The 15,205-nt window shown below is 47.6% G+C and overlaps 1 protein-coding gene across 4 annotated transcripts in view; it reads left to right on the top strand.

Moving 5' to 3' along the window:
* Window positions 1–15,205, top strand: part of atp2c1 (ATPase secretory pathway Ca2+ transporting 1) — a 271,948-nt gene that overhangs the window by 21,366 nt on the left and 235,377 nt on the right. For 3 of the 4 annotated variants that reach the window (XR_013779089.1, XR_013779090.1, XM_079344031.1), the window contains exons 10-26: window positions 1–7; window positions 103–169; window positions 875–999; window positions 1,874–1,971; window positions 6,367–6,462; window positions 6,604–6,693; window positions 7,336–7,440; window positions 8,166–8,322; window positions 8,410–8,580; window positions 8,849–8,946; window positions 10,572–10,622; window positions 10,699–10,865; window positions 10,998–11,066; window positions 11,259–11,375; window positions 11,467–11,614; window positions 11,974–12,069; window positions 12,149–12,290. The exon at window positions 1–7 is cut by the window's left edge and continues 69 nt beyond it. Coding sequence is in view for 2 of the 4 variants with exons in the window: in XM_079344031.1 (XP_079200157.1) it covers window positions 1–7; window positions 103–169; window positions 875–999; window positions 1,874–1,971; window positions 6,367–6,462; window positions 6,604–6,693; window positions 7,336–7,440; window positions 8,166–8,322; window positions 8,410–8,580; window positions 8,849–8,946; window positions 10,572–10,622; window positions 10,699–10,865; window positions 10,998–11,066; window positions 11,259–11,375; window positions 11,467–11,614; window positions 11,974–12,069; window positions 12,149–12,290 (1,804 nt within the window). In the remaining 2 variants the exon portion in view is untranslated. Of the gene's footprint in view, window positions 8–102; window positions 170–874; window positions 1,000–1,873; window positions 1,972–6,366; window positions 6,463–6,603; window positions 6,694–7,335; window positions 7,441–8,165; window positions 8,323–8,409; window positions 8,581–8,848; window positions 8,947–10,571; window positions 10,623–10,698; window positions 10,866–10,997; window positions 11,067–11,258; window positions 11,376–11,466; window positions 11,615–11,973; window positions 12,070–12,148; window positions 12,291–13,219; window positions 14,138–15,205 lie in introns of those variants that run through there. The other variant, XM_079344030.1, reaches the window with a different exon arrangement.

Genomic DNA, 15,205 nt, shown 5'->3' with positions numbered 1-15,205 from the left:
ATCATCGGTTTGTTCCCCCTTCAGTCCTCACCTCCACAGAGTCAGCGTTGTTTTCACACACACGGCGTCCCCCGTGTTCACGTGTGCGTGTCTGTTTTTCAGGCGTCATCATGCTGGTGGGCTGGCTGCAGGGGAAGAGCATCCTCGACATGTTCACCATCGGCGTCAGGTAAGGCCGAACGATTTTATCGTTTTCTGATCGAAATCGCGATTTCAGAAAACGTGATCATGTGATCACCAAGGTCGGGGTTTTTGGCAGTGCTTCTCCTGACTGACCCAGGAGCTGTTGTCAACTAATTTACACACGCCGTCTATTCTGTGCGTGACTTCTTTAGCCTGATAACACCGCTCGACAGATAGCTAACAGTTTTCCTCCAATAAAGAAGCTGAAGTTTCTTTGTCCAGTCTTTAATAAAGGTAAAACTAAACTACATGAAAAACATAAGTTATTCATCTCATAATATGCTAACAACCGAAAAGTCCGCTAGCTTGATGCTAACGTCTATGAGAATTTGAATAGGAATGCTAGCAGTTTTCCTCCAATAAAGAAGCTGAAGTTTCTTTGTCCAGTCTTTAATAAAGGAAGCTGTAAAACTAAACAGACATCAAAACATAAGTTATTCATCTCATAATATGCTAAAAAAAACCGAAAAGTCCGCTAGCTTAATGCTAACGTCTATGAGAATTTGAAGAGGAATGCTAGCGGTTAGCATCGCAAATGTGTCAATTGTTGTTATCTCAAGCTGTGACCTTATTAAACATACTCAGCACAGCACGGGGCAACTGAGCCGGGTTGTAAATCAGTCAGGAGTACGGTTCGCTCCGTCAAGTGTAAAATAAAAGTCAGGCTGATTCTTTGGTCTCTTCCTTCCAGCTTGGCGGTCGCTGCCATCCCTGAGGGTTTGCCCATCGTGGTGACGGTGACGCTGGCGCTCGGCGTGATGCGAATGGTGAAGAAGAGAGCCATCGTCAAGAAGCTTCCCATCGTAGAGACTCTGGGTACGCACACAATCCTTACCGTCTGATTGGCCGCATGTTCCTCTGAGAGCAGAAACCTTCTGTGATTCTGCTGAAGCCGGCGAGTTGGTTTCAAACGTCTTCCAGGCACGACTTCCTTTCCCGTGCAACGTCAACGCCATTATTCATCGTCCATCCCGTCTCCGAGCAGCGTTCGATCCTCTAATGCAGTTGTGTCCAAACTTTTTTCCTTGCAGGTCAAAATTGTCGTTTTAGAATCCTTGCAGGGCCACAGGTTGTTTTTTGTTAATATTTTAAATAATATTGTAAGGAACTTTTTTTATGTGTCCCTTTTCAAAAATAACAATTATTTAACAATAATTTCAGGATGAAAATATTGTGTTCTATATTTATTTATTTTTTCAAAAATTTCAGAGTTAAAAGGTTCACAAAAAAGAAGAAATGGACATCAAAAACTTTGATTCTTTTTTTCTCTTAGAATCAAGCCTTTAATGTGGTTAATTTTATTGTAAAAGTAAAATTGTGGAAAAAAATCAAAGCTGTTAAAAAAAGAAAGAAAAGTGCATATACTGTACTGAACATTTTATATTTGAGGAATATTTTTCAGCCCTCGCTAAGGTAAAACAAGAAAACAAACATTACAAAATATACCAATCTGAAGATGTCCTCGGGCTAAAATCTTCTGATTCTTTGAATGAAGGCCTAAAATGGCCCCCGGGCCGCACTTTGGACCCCCCTGCTCTAACGAGTCTAAAGATGCAGATTTGTAACCAAGTCGAGTTTCACCGTCTGATCACCGTGGATCGTTAGCTTCACTTTTATACATCTGTTTCATAAATCCTCATGATGCACGTCAAAGCCTGCTGAAGGTCTGCTTGTTGTTTTCCTCCATCAGGCTGCTGTAACGTGATCTGTTCGGACAAGACGGGAACTCTGACCAAGAACGAGATGACCGTCACTCAGCTGTTCACGTCAGACGGACTCCACGCTGAGGTGCGAATCACGTTACTCATCATCATGTTACTCGTCACGTTACTCATCATCATGTTACTCATCATCACGTTACTCATCATCACGTTACTCATCATCACGTTACTCATCATCACGTTACTCATCACGTTACTCACCATCACGTTACTCATCATCACATTACTCATCACGTTACTCATCATCACGTTACTCATCATCACGTTACTCATCATCACGTTACTCATCATCATCTTACTCATCATCACGTTACTCATCATCACGTTACTCATCATCATGTTACTCGTCACGTTACTCATCATCATGTTACTCACCATCACATTACTCACCATCACGTTACTCATCATCACATTACTCATCATCACGTCACTCATCATCATGTCACTCACCATCACATTACTCACCATCACATTACTCATCATCACATTACTCATCATCACGTTACTCATCATCACGTTACTTATCATCACGTTACTCATCATCACGTTACTCATCATCACGTTACTCACCATCAAGTTACTCATCATCACGTTACTCATCATCACGTTACTCATCATCATGTTACTCATCATCATGTTACTCACCATCCCGTTACTCACCATCACGTTACTCATCATCATGTTACTCACCATCCCGTTACTCACCATCATGTTACTCATCATCACGTTACTCATCATCACGTTACTCATCATCACGTTACTCATCACGTTACTCATCATCACGTTACCCATCACGTTACTCATCATCATGTTACTCATCACGTTACTCATCACGTTACTCATCACGTTACTCATCATCACGTTACTCATCATCACGTTACTCATCATGTTTCTCATCATCATGTTACTCATCACGTTACTCATCATCACGTTACTCATCATCATGTTACTCATCACGTTACTCATCATCACGTTACTCATCATCACGTTACTCATCATCATGTTACTCATCATCATGTTACTCATCATCACGTTACTCATCATCATGTTACTCATCATCACGTTACTCATCATCACGTTACTCATCACGTCACTCATCATCACGTTACTCATCATCACGTTACTCATCGTCACGTTACTCATCATGTTACTCATCATCACGTTACTCATCGTCACGTTACTCATCACGTTACTCATCATCACGTCACTCATCATCATGTTACTCATCATCACGTTACTCATCATCACGTTACTCATCATCACGTCACTCATCATCATGTTACTCATCATCACGTTACTCATCATCACGTTACTCATCATCACGTCACTCATCATCACGTCACTCATCATCACGTTACTCATCGTCACGTTACTCATCATGTTACTCATCATCACGTTACCCATCACGTTACTCATCATCATGTTACTCATCACGTTACTCATCACGTTACTCATCACGTTACTCATCATCACGTTACTCATCATCACGTTACTCATCATGTTTCTCATCATCATGTTACTCATCACGTTACTCATCATCACGTTACTCATCATCATGTTACTCATCATCACGTTACTCATCATCATGTTACTCATCATCACGTCACTCATCATCACGTTACTCATCATCATGTTACTCATCATCACGTTACTCATCATCATGTTACTCATCATCACGTTACTCATCATCACGTCACTCATCGTCACGTTACTCATCATGTTACTCATCATCACGTTACTCATCGTCACGTTACTCATCATCACGTTACTCATCGTCACGTTACTCATCATCACGTTACTCATCACGTTACTCATCACGTTACTCATCATCACGTCACTCATCATCACGTTACTCATCATCACGTTACTCATCACGTTACTCATCATCACGTCACTCATCGTCACGTTACTCATCGTCACGTTACTCATCGTCACGTTACTCATCATCACGTTACTCATCACGTTACTCATCATCACGTCACTCATCATCACGTTACTCATCATCACGTTACTCATCACGTCACTCATCATCACGTTACTCATCATCACGTTACTCATCGTCACGTTACTCATCATGTTACTCATCATCACGTTACTCATCGTCACGTTACTCATCACGTTACTCATCATCACGTCACTCATCATCATGTTACTCATCATCACGTTACTCATCATCACGTTACTCATCATCACATCACTCATCATCACGTCACTCATCATCACGTTACTCATCGTCACGTTACTCATCATGTTACTCATCATCACGTTACCCATCACGTTACTCATCATCATGTTACTCATCACGTTACTCATCACGTTACTCATCACGTTACTCATCATCACGTTACTCATCATCACGTTACTCATCATGTTTCTCATCATCATGTTACTCATCACGTTACTCATCATCACGTTACTCATCATCATGTTACTCATCATCACGTTACTCATCATCATGTTACTCATCATCACGTCACTCATCATCACGTTACTCATCATCATGTTACTCATCATCACGTTACTCATCATCATGTTACTCATCATCACGTTACTCATCATCACGTCACTCATCGTCACGTTACTCATCATGTTACTCATCATCACGTTACTCATCGTCACGTTACTCATCATCACGTTACTCATCGTCACGTTACTCATCATCACGTTACTCATCACGTTACTCATCACGTTACTCATCATCACGTCACTCATCATCACGTTACTCATCATCACGTTACTCATCACGTTACTCATCATCACGTCACTCATCGTCACGTTACTCATCGTCACGTTACTCATCGTCACGTTACTCATCATCACGTTACTCATCACGTTACTCATCATCACGTCACTCATCATCACGTTACTCATCATCACGTTACTCATCACGTCACTCATCATCACGTTACTCATCATCACGTTACTCATCGTCACGTTACTCATCATGTTACTCATCATCACGTTACTCATCGTCACGTTACTCATCACGTTACTCATCATCACGTCACTCATCATCATGTTACTCATCATCACGTTACTCATCATCACGTTACTCATCATCACGTCACTCATCATCATGTTACTCATCATCACGTTACTCATCATCACGTTACTCATCATCACGTCACTCATCATCACGTCACTCATCATCACGTTACTCATCGTCACGTTACTCATCATGTTACTCATCATCACGTTACCCATCACGTTACTCATCATCATGTTACTCATCACGTTACTCATCACGTTACTCATCACGTTACTCATCATCACGTTACTCATCATCACGTTACTCATCATGTTTCTCATCATCATGTTACTCATCACGTTACTCATCATCACGTTACTCATCATCATGTTACTCATCATCACGTTACTCATCATCATGTTACTCATCATCACGTCACTCATCATCACGTTACTCATCATCATGTTACTCATCATCACGTTACTCATCATCATGTTACTCATCATCACGTTACTCATCATCACGTCACTCATCGTCACGTTACTCATCATGTTACTCATCATCACGTTACTCATCGTCACGTTACTCATCATCACGTTACTCATCGTCACGTTACTCATCATCACGTTACTCATCACGTTACTCATCATCACGTCACTCATCATCACGTTACTCATCATCACGTTACTCATCACGTTACTCATCATCACGTCACTCATCGTCACGTTACTCATCGTCACGTTACTCATCATCACGTTACTCATCGTCACGTTACTCATCACGTTACTCATCATCACGTCACTCATCATCATGTTACTCATCATCACGTTACTCATCATCACGTTACTCATCATCACGTCACTCATCATCACGTCACTCATCATCACGTTACTCATCATCACGTCACTCATCATCACGTCACTCATCATCACGTCACTCATCATCACGTCACTCATCATCACGTCACTCATCATCACGTCACTCATCATCACGTCACTCATCATCACGTTACTCATCATCACGTTACTCATCATCACATTACTCATCACATTACTCATCATCATGTTACTCATCATCATGTTACTCATCATCATGTTACTCATCATCACGTCACTCATCATCACGTTACTCATCATCACGTTACTCATCACAGAAACTAAACCCCCAAAGTTTCATCCTGAGAAAATATCACAGACGACTCAAAGAGTAGAAAGTTGAAAATGAAGTGTAATGAGGGCTGTGATGTGGCGTGTGTGTCTCTGAGGTCGGCTCAGCCCACAGAGAACACGCACAGACCTACTTCCTTCTTCTGGAAGTGTCAGCAGCCATCAGGAGAAGTGGGTCATGTGACTGAGGAGCAGCAGACCTGGTCTGCTTTTTAACTTGAGTGTCTCAGAGGACTGTCCTCTCAGGGAGCTGCAGGATCATCAGGATGTGTGTCATGTCTTCTTCCTCGCTCTCGAGTTGTTAAAGCTGCTGTGTGGCGTCCTGCAGGTGACGGGCGTCGGCTACAATGGAGCAGGAGAAGTCTTAGTGGACGGAGAGGTCATCCACGGCTTCTCCTGTCAATCAATCAGCAAGATCGTGGAGGTGAGTCGACACACAAGGGCTGCAGTACCTGTTTTAAACACCAGGGGTCAGAGTTACAGACTGCTCCTTTAAATACTTCTCTCTCACTGTTTAACGTGTGTGTGTGTGTGTATGTGTGTGTGTGTGTGTGTGTGATGTTAGGTGGCCTGTGTGTGCAACGACTCAGTCATCAGGAATCACACTCTGCTGGGGCGACCAACAGAGGGCGCTCTCATCGCCCTCGCCATGAAGGTAAAAAAACAAACAAAAAAAACAAATGCACACACCACAAAACGAGCGCAACATCATAGAAAGAAAGAAGTAACCATGGCAACCACTCGCTGGCAGAGTCCATCCTGCCAGCTTTACCGTCCTCTTCGCACATCTACCGTGCAGCTCAGAGAAGGAGGTGCGAGGATACAACGGTTTACGTTCCACTTCCTTGTTTGAGCGCGGTGGCGTTCTCCTCTCTTGCGGTCCGTACTCGTGTCCACGTGGATCGAGACCACGTCTCCTGCACGGTACCCGAGTACGTGTTCACGCTGATCAAATGAACCGGACTATGGGGTCAAGCGGTCTTGGATCCCAGTCCCAGCTGCCTGAAGCGTAGCCAGTTTTAACAAACCACTTCCTCAAAATAACTTCAAAATAAAAGCATCCTGTACAGCCAGAGTTTCTTTCTTTGGACAGAAACAAAACAGAGAAACTTGATTGATCGTGTGTGTGTGTGTGTGTGTGTGTGTGTGTGTGTGTGTGTGTGTGTGTGTGTGTGTGTGTGTGTGTGTGTGTGTGTGTGTGTGTGTGTGTGTGTGTGTGTGTGTGTGTGTGTGTGTGTGTGTGTGTGTGTGTGTGTGTGTGTGTGTGTGTGTGTGTGTGTGTGTGTGTGTGTTCCAGATGGGTCTGGAGAGCCTGAAGCAGGAGTACGTCCGCGTGGAGGAGCATCCGTTCACCTCGGATAAGAAGTGGATGGCCGTTCGCTGTGTCCACCGCACGCTGCAGGTCAGCACCACTTCTCCACCTGTGACGCCTGAGCTGCATCACTTCCTGTCTGTGCTGTGACTTCCTGCTGCGTCTCACACAGCTCTTTAACTCGTTACAGTTTAGTCCTCCGAACATTTCTTTAACCTGCACTGAAGATAAAGAGGAGTGATGAAGGCTTTTTATCGTCGATGTGTAAGAAGCTGAAAAACATGGATCTTATTGGCTCCAAATAAAAAGAGAAACTCATCGAATGCACGGCGTGTAAACTCCACCAGCAGGGGGCGCTCAATCCAAACAGTAAATGATAAAAGGACCTGGGCTTGTATAGCAGGAGCCGGGGATCGAACCCTCGACCTTCCTGTAGAGAGAGTCGACGACGGTGACGGTGAGGATGGCGGCGAATCATGAGGACGATTCTCTCCGCCCTCCTCTCCTGTTTGACCGTCGTCATGACGACCTGAGGAGGAGAGTCTTGATGTGTCCGACTGTAACCCACGTGACGTTTTCTTATCACAGCAGCACAAACAGGAAGTGAACGGCAGGCTCACGCTTCATCACGCAGCGGCCTTTGATGTAACATCCGGCGTTTCCATGGCAACGATGAACGTGTCATGTTGGTGCTTAAAGTCGTTTTCGGTGCTAAACTGTTCATAAACATTTAGACGTCTTTCTTTAAGGTTATCTGTTTTGGTTTTGTGTCGTCGGGTTTCATCCAATCATCTTGGAGCTTTTCTGTCCCTCAGGACAAACCGGGAGTTTTCCTGATGAAGGGAGCGTACGAGCAGGTGATCCGCTTCTGCAGCTCCTACAACAGCAGAGGGAGCGCGCTGTCACTGAACAACCAGCAGAGGGAGCTCTACCAGCAGCAGATCAGCTACATGGGCAGCGGCGGCCTCCGAGGTAAACGACCTTCGACACAGACGACGAGCTGAAGGTCGAATCAGTCACGTGGTCGCTCACGTGGCTTCTCTGTGTCTCTCCCGTTAGTGTTGGCGTTTGCGTCCGGCTCTGAGATGGGGAACCTGACCTTCCTCGGCCTGGTGGGCATGATCGACCCGCCGAGGTCAGGGGTCAAAGAAGCCGTGGGGACGCTCATCAGCTCCGGAGTCGCCATCAAGATGATCACAGGAGACTCTCAGGAGACGGCCGTGTCCATAGGTCAGAGACTGGGACGCAGCGAGCTGGTGGGGGGGGGGGTTCAGTGCTTTGCTCAAGGGCACCTCAGCAGTGCTCAGGAAGTGAACTGGCTCAAACTGTCCAATCACATAAAAACATGGCCGACAGCACTCAGCTTGATGCAGCTTTAAATGTTCAGAGAGGATTTTAAACGACGAGTGAACGAGTTCTCCAGCTAACCTTTGTTTGTTTGTTTGTGTGTTTGTTTGTTTGTTTGTTTGTTTGTCTGTTTGTTTGTTTGTTTGTGCAGCCAGTCGTATCGGTCTCTTCTCTAAAGGATCTCAGTGTTTGTCAGGAGACGAAGTCGACCAGCTCGACCTGCAGCAGCTCTCACACATCGTGTCTCGAGTGAGAAACACACACACACCTAACACACACACACACCTAACACACACACACACACACACACACACCTAACACACACACACACCTAACACACACACCAACACACACACCTAACACACACACACACACGCACACATAACACACACACACACACCTAGCACACACACCAACACACACACCTAACACACACACACACCTAACACACACACACACACACACACACCTAACACACACACACACCTAGCACACACACCAACACACACACCTAACACGCACACCTAACAAACACACCTAACACACACACACACACACACATAACACACACACCTAATACACACACACCTAACACACACACACACCTAACACACACGCACACCTAACACACACACACACACACACACCTAACACACACGCACACCTAACACACACACACACACACACACGCACACCTAACACACACGCACACCTAACACACACACACACACATAACACACACACCTAACACACACACACCTAACACACACACACACCTAACACACACGCACACCTAACACACACACACACACACACACACACACACACACACACACACACACCTAACACACACGCACACCTAACACACACACACACACACACCTGTTTGTGATTTCTAAGAAAATATTGATGACGATTCCGTCTGTTCTGGTTCTACAAATCAAAGTTACACATTGAATCTGCACAGATGTGTGTGTGTTCCAGATGTGTGTGTGTGTTCCAGATGTGTGTGTGTGTTCCAGATGTGTGTGTGTGTGTGTGTGTGTGTGTGTGTTCCAGATGTGTGTGTGTGTGTGTGTGTGTGTGTGTTCCAGGTGTGTGTGTGTGTGTGTGTGTTCCAGGTGTGTGTGTGTGTGTGTGTGTTCCAGATGTGTGTGTGTGTTCCAGATGTGTGTGTGTGTGTTCCAGATGTGTGTGTGTGTTCCAGATGTGTGTGTGTGTGTGTGTGTGTTTCAGGTGTGTGTGTGTGTGTGTTCCAGATGTGTGTGTGTGTGTGTGTGTGTGTGTGTGTGTGTGTGTGTATGTGTGTGTGTGTGTGAGTGTGTGTGTGTGTGTGTGTGTGTGTGTTCCAGATGTGTGTGTGTGTGTGTGTGTGTGTGTGTGTTCCAGATGTGTGTGTGTGTGTGTGTGTGTGTGTTCCAGATGTGTGTGTGTGTGTGTGTGTGTTCCAGATGTGTGTGTGTGTGTTCCAGATGTGTGTGTGTGTGTGTGTTCCAGGTGTGTGTGTGTGTGTGTGTGTTCCAGATGTGTGTGTGTGTGTGTGTGTGTGTGTGTGTGTTCCAGATGTGTGTGTGTGTGTGTGTGTGTGTGTGTTCCAGGTGTGTGTGTGTGTGTGTGTGTGTGTGTGTGTGTGTGTTCCAGATGTGTGTGTGTGTGTGTGTGTGTTCCAGGTGTGTGTGTGTGTGTGTGTGTGTTCCAGGTGTGTGTGTGTGTGTGTGTGTGTGTGTGTGTGTGTGTTCCAGGTGTGTGTGTGTGTGTGTGTGTGTTCCAGGTGTGTGTGTGTGTGTGTGTGTTCCAGGTGTGTGTGTGTGTGTGTGTGTGTGTGTGTGTGTGTGTGTGTGTTCCAGGTGTAAGGCTGTGTTCTGTCTCTGCAGATCTCGGTGTTTTATCGAGCGAGTCCTCGACACAAACTGAAGATCGTGAAGGTGAGGAAGACGAGCTGACACGTTTACACGTCTCGCCACTGTCAGCGTGTTTCCTCAACGTCTCTTCTCTCTGCAGTCCCTCCAGAACATCGGCGCCGTGGTGGCCATGACGGGTGACGGGGTCAACGACGCCGTGGCCCTGAAGGCGGCCGACATCGGCGTGGCGATGGGACAGACGGGCACGGACGTCTGCAAGGAGGCGGCCGACATGATCCTGGTGGACGACGACTTCCAGACCATCATGTGAGTGGAGCGCGTGGACACACACACACACACACACACACACACACACACACACACACACACACACACACACACACACACACACACACACACACACACAGTGTGTAAAGGTGCTCTCTCTCCGTCCTGCAGGTCGGCCATCGAGGAGGGAAAAGGAATTTACAACAACATCAAAAACTTTGTGCGCTTCCAGCTGAGCACGTGAGTGAAGACTGACGTAGAAATAGAGCTGCTAGAACAGACTCCGCCTCCTCAGTCTCAGTTTGTTGTTCTGAGAGAATGAATCAGACTCTGCAGGCGATGCAGCTGCTCCCCCTGCTGGACACGAGACAGAATGCGTCACTTTACAAACCTCTCGTTTTATCTCTCTCTCCTCCCCCTGCTGGTCTGCAGGAGTATCGCAGCTCTGACCTTAATCTCTTTGGCCACGCTGATGAACTTCCCCAACCCGCTGAACGCCATGCAGATCCTGTGGATCAACATCATCATGGACGGGCCGCCTGCTCAGAGGTACAGGGGCATCATGGGAAGTGTAGTGTGTATGAGAGGTTAGATGTGTGAGGGCTTTCCCGGCGTGTGACGCTGAGCGTGTCGTTGGCAGTTTGGGCGTGGAGCCCGTGGACGGAGACGTGATCAGACAGCCTCCTCGGAACGTGAGAGACAGCATCCTGACTCGCAGCCTGATCGTGAAGGTCCTGGTGTCGGCGTTCATCATCGTGTGCGGGACGCTGTTCGTCTTCTGGAGAGAGGTGAGACACTTCCTGTCTGCTGGGGACGACCAGCGACAAGCACCTAAAACACCTTTTATTTATTTACTGTCTTCAAACTGAAAACGACCTCCAGTGACCTTTCGATGACACCCCACAGCAGCCAATCAGAGCCTTTGTTCTGACGGCCAATTGCATGAGACGGTGGCTCAGCGGTAGGAAGGTCGGGGGTTCGATCCCCGGCTCCTGCAGTCACATGTCCGATGTGTCCCTGACACTTGACCCCACGTCGCCGCCGCCGCTGCTTCATCAACTGATGATATTTGACCTTTGACCCCCTCGGAGAGCTGGACTGGAAGGATCCACTCGCTCTGACACGTTTCTGTTTTTGTGGTTTCCAGTTGCAGGACAACGTGATCACTCCTCGAGACACGACCATGACCTTCACCTGCTTCGTCTTCTTCGACATGTTCAACGCTCTGAGCTCGCGCTCGCAGGTACGCGTGTCGTCCCTGCACGTTTGTTGTCTTTGCTACGTGGTCAGACGTGAGCTAAATGTGCTGCTTTAACCCTCAGACTCGGATGGTCCATGAGATGGGTCTGTGCAGCAACAGGACCTTCTGCTTCGCCGTCCTGGCCTCCATCATGGGTCAGCTGCTCGTCATCTTCTTCCCTCCTCTGCAGAGCGTCTTCCAGACGGAGAGCCTGAGCGTCTTCGGTGAGAACTAACTCTCCTCTCGCCCGCCGCCGCCTCTTCTTCTCTCTACGTGTTTTAGGGTGTAAACGTCGTCATGGAGACGTCCTTTCAGCAGGCGGTCACGGCTGCAGCCTCGTCCTCATGTGGTGGTTTTTGTCCCCCCCCGACGGGCTCCGCTTGTTGTTCTTCCTGTGTGACATCATCACAGAGAGCCATCTCGTTGTTACAACCTCGGAGCAACAACCGGAGCCTGCCGGGGACAAAAAGGCTGCACCGCCAGTCTGTGATCAGCTGACCTCCACCTGTCGGAGGATTTCTGCCATGTATGATATTCTGCTCGTCCGACGTCCACACGCAGCTGATGACACCCCGTCTTCTTCTCTTTAACCCCTGATGGTGTCTGAAATCACCATGGCAACAGCAGACATGCATGTTTAACCCGTCTTCTAAAGTCATAAAAATAAAGGTTGAGAGTAAATCTCTGCAGCCGTCCAGCAGACACCGTCACACCGTCACGGTGTCACATGTTCACACCGTCACGGTGTCACATGTTCACAACGTCGTGGTGTCACATGTTCACACCGTCACGGTGTCACATGTTCACAACGTCGTGGTGTCACATGTTCACACCGTCGTGGTGTCACATGTTCACACCGTCGCGGTGTCACGTGTTCACACCGTCGCGGTGTCACGTGTTCACACCGTCGCGGTGTCACGTGTTCACACCGTCGCGGTGTCACGTGTTCACACCGTCGCGGTGTCACGTGTTCACACCGTCGTGGTGTCACGTGTTCACACCGTCACGGTGTCACATGTTCACACCGTCACGGTGTCATGTGTTCACACCGTCACGGTGTCACATGTTCACACCGTCACGGTGTCACATGTTCACACCGTCGTGGTGTCACATGTTCACACCGTGTTCACTCTGCTCATGTGTTCCTCCTCAGACTTGCTGTTCCTGGTCTCCCTCACCTCCTCGGTGTGTGTCGTGTCCGAGCTCATCAAGATGTTGGAGAGGTGGCGAGGGCTCGGGAAGAGCGCACCCGTCGACTACTTCCACGAGGTATGACCCCCTCCCCCCCCCTTCCTCCCCCGCCATCCCTCCTCCACGGCGTGCCGTCCGGCCTGAAGGACTCTGACGTCTGGAGGAGGGGGGCTTAAAGGATCTCACAGTCCATGGCACTGACTTCATAAGACTGCAAAGACTTCTCCTGTGAGATCCTCTAGAGGGAGGAGGACTCTGGTCTGGGACCGGAGGAGGACTCTGGTCTGGGACCGGAGGAGGACTCTGGTCTGGGACTGGAGGAGGACTCTGGTCTGGGACTGGAGGAGGACTCTGGTCTGGGACCGGAGGAGGTTTCTCCTGGTCTTGTGAGGGAGGCTGAACTGAGAGGACATGAAGGCTGCTGGGAGATCTGCCCCTCTACTCTGTGTTCAGTCCAATAACACAGATCCACAGCAGCTCCTTGGCCCCTCCCCCTCCCTAACCCTAACCCCCCCCCCCCGGCCCTGGTCTTGACCCCCGAGCGAAGCTTTGGGGGGACCAGAGCGCACCTTCCTGCTGTGTTTAGGACGTTCTCTAAGAATCCAGGCGTGTGCAATTCTCTGTTCTCTTCCAGTCTTTGTTTTAGTCTCTGTTCTCGAAGGTGTTGACCACTACTCGCTCCGTGACGTCCAGCGCGCCTCCTTTTTAACGGCCACGGTACACAAGCTCTGATCTCAACAAGTCAGCTGACAAGTCCGGACTCGTCTCCCTTCAGGACACACTAATCCCCCGATGAGGCCTGAAGGACTCGGTGTAGACCAGAGACACACTTCTGTCAGTCCAGGCTGTAACTCCGCCCCTCTGACAGCTGCGATTGGCTCCAGTCACTCGACCAGGAGAAGCTGAGAGGACTACAGCCCTGATACACGGGGGGGGCGTGCACACCAACCGCTAGACCACCAGCGCCCCCTATCATTTATAAAGCCAGATGTTCTGGGTTTTAAAGTGGCGGTGTGTCCTGGAGTGAGACGAGAGCTCGACCTGTCAGCTGGATTCGGTTTGTGGGATGTTTTTATAGACTTGGTGAGATTTGAGGGTTTTTGTGTTTTTTGCATTGAACAAATGAAAAGAGAAACGGCGAGGGGGGGCGTGTTTGAAACCCGGCCTGCAGGTGTGTGATGCTACTGTAAACACGAAGGCACTGAATCATGGGACGTCAGGCGGCTGAGGCGTCACGCTTGTCGTCCTCGCTGTTTTCAAGTGAAAGGATCGGAGCTGGTTCTGATCAGGAGCTCATCTGGAGGAGACCCCTTGGTGGTCCCAGAGCTGCCTGCAGGGATTCCACTTCCTGTCTGGCCCGGGGTGAGAGGAAGATACCGGACGGATCCAAACAGCTGAAGGACTGAATCTGTTCTGACACTCCGATCAAACACATCTTTACAGATTTGAGATTTTTTTCCTTTATAAATCCGCTCCGTCGTGTCCCGGTGAATATTTGGATGCATTTTGTTGCACAAGCCGAAGGAAGGAGGTCGTGTTGATTCCTGTTTTAGGTTCAAGTTTTTAGAATAAAGAATCATATTTAAGCCTTTCACATAATTTAAAGGAGGTGTTGTGTTGAGGAGTTTATTAAAAATGATCTTTTTTTCATCTGACTCTGGACTGCAGTTTGTTTATTTAAAATGAGTCTGTTGATGTTTTCTGGAAGCTTCTTTTTGTTCTTCTGCTCTTTGACAGTTTTCACCAAATGTTTAATTTGGTCCTGGAGTGAAAGATCAGATTTATTCTCATTAAAGACTTTTTTTTATTCCTCAAACTGATTATTCATCGAAGAAATGAAAACATCCAGATAACGTCGGGACGAGTGAGTTGTTGCAGCTTTAAATCTTTTTCTTTAATCAACATTTCTTCCTCTCCTAAGATTGTTTTCAACACGTTCATTTATTAA

Source organism: Symphodus melops, assembly GCF_947650265.1.
Source record: "Symphodus melops genome assembly, chromosome: 5".
Taxonomy (NCBI): Eukaryota; Metazoa; Chordata; class Actinopteri; order Labriformes; family Labridae; genus Symphodus; species Symphodus melops.
This window is presented reverse-complemented; position numbering and strand designations above follow the sequence as displayed.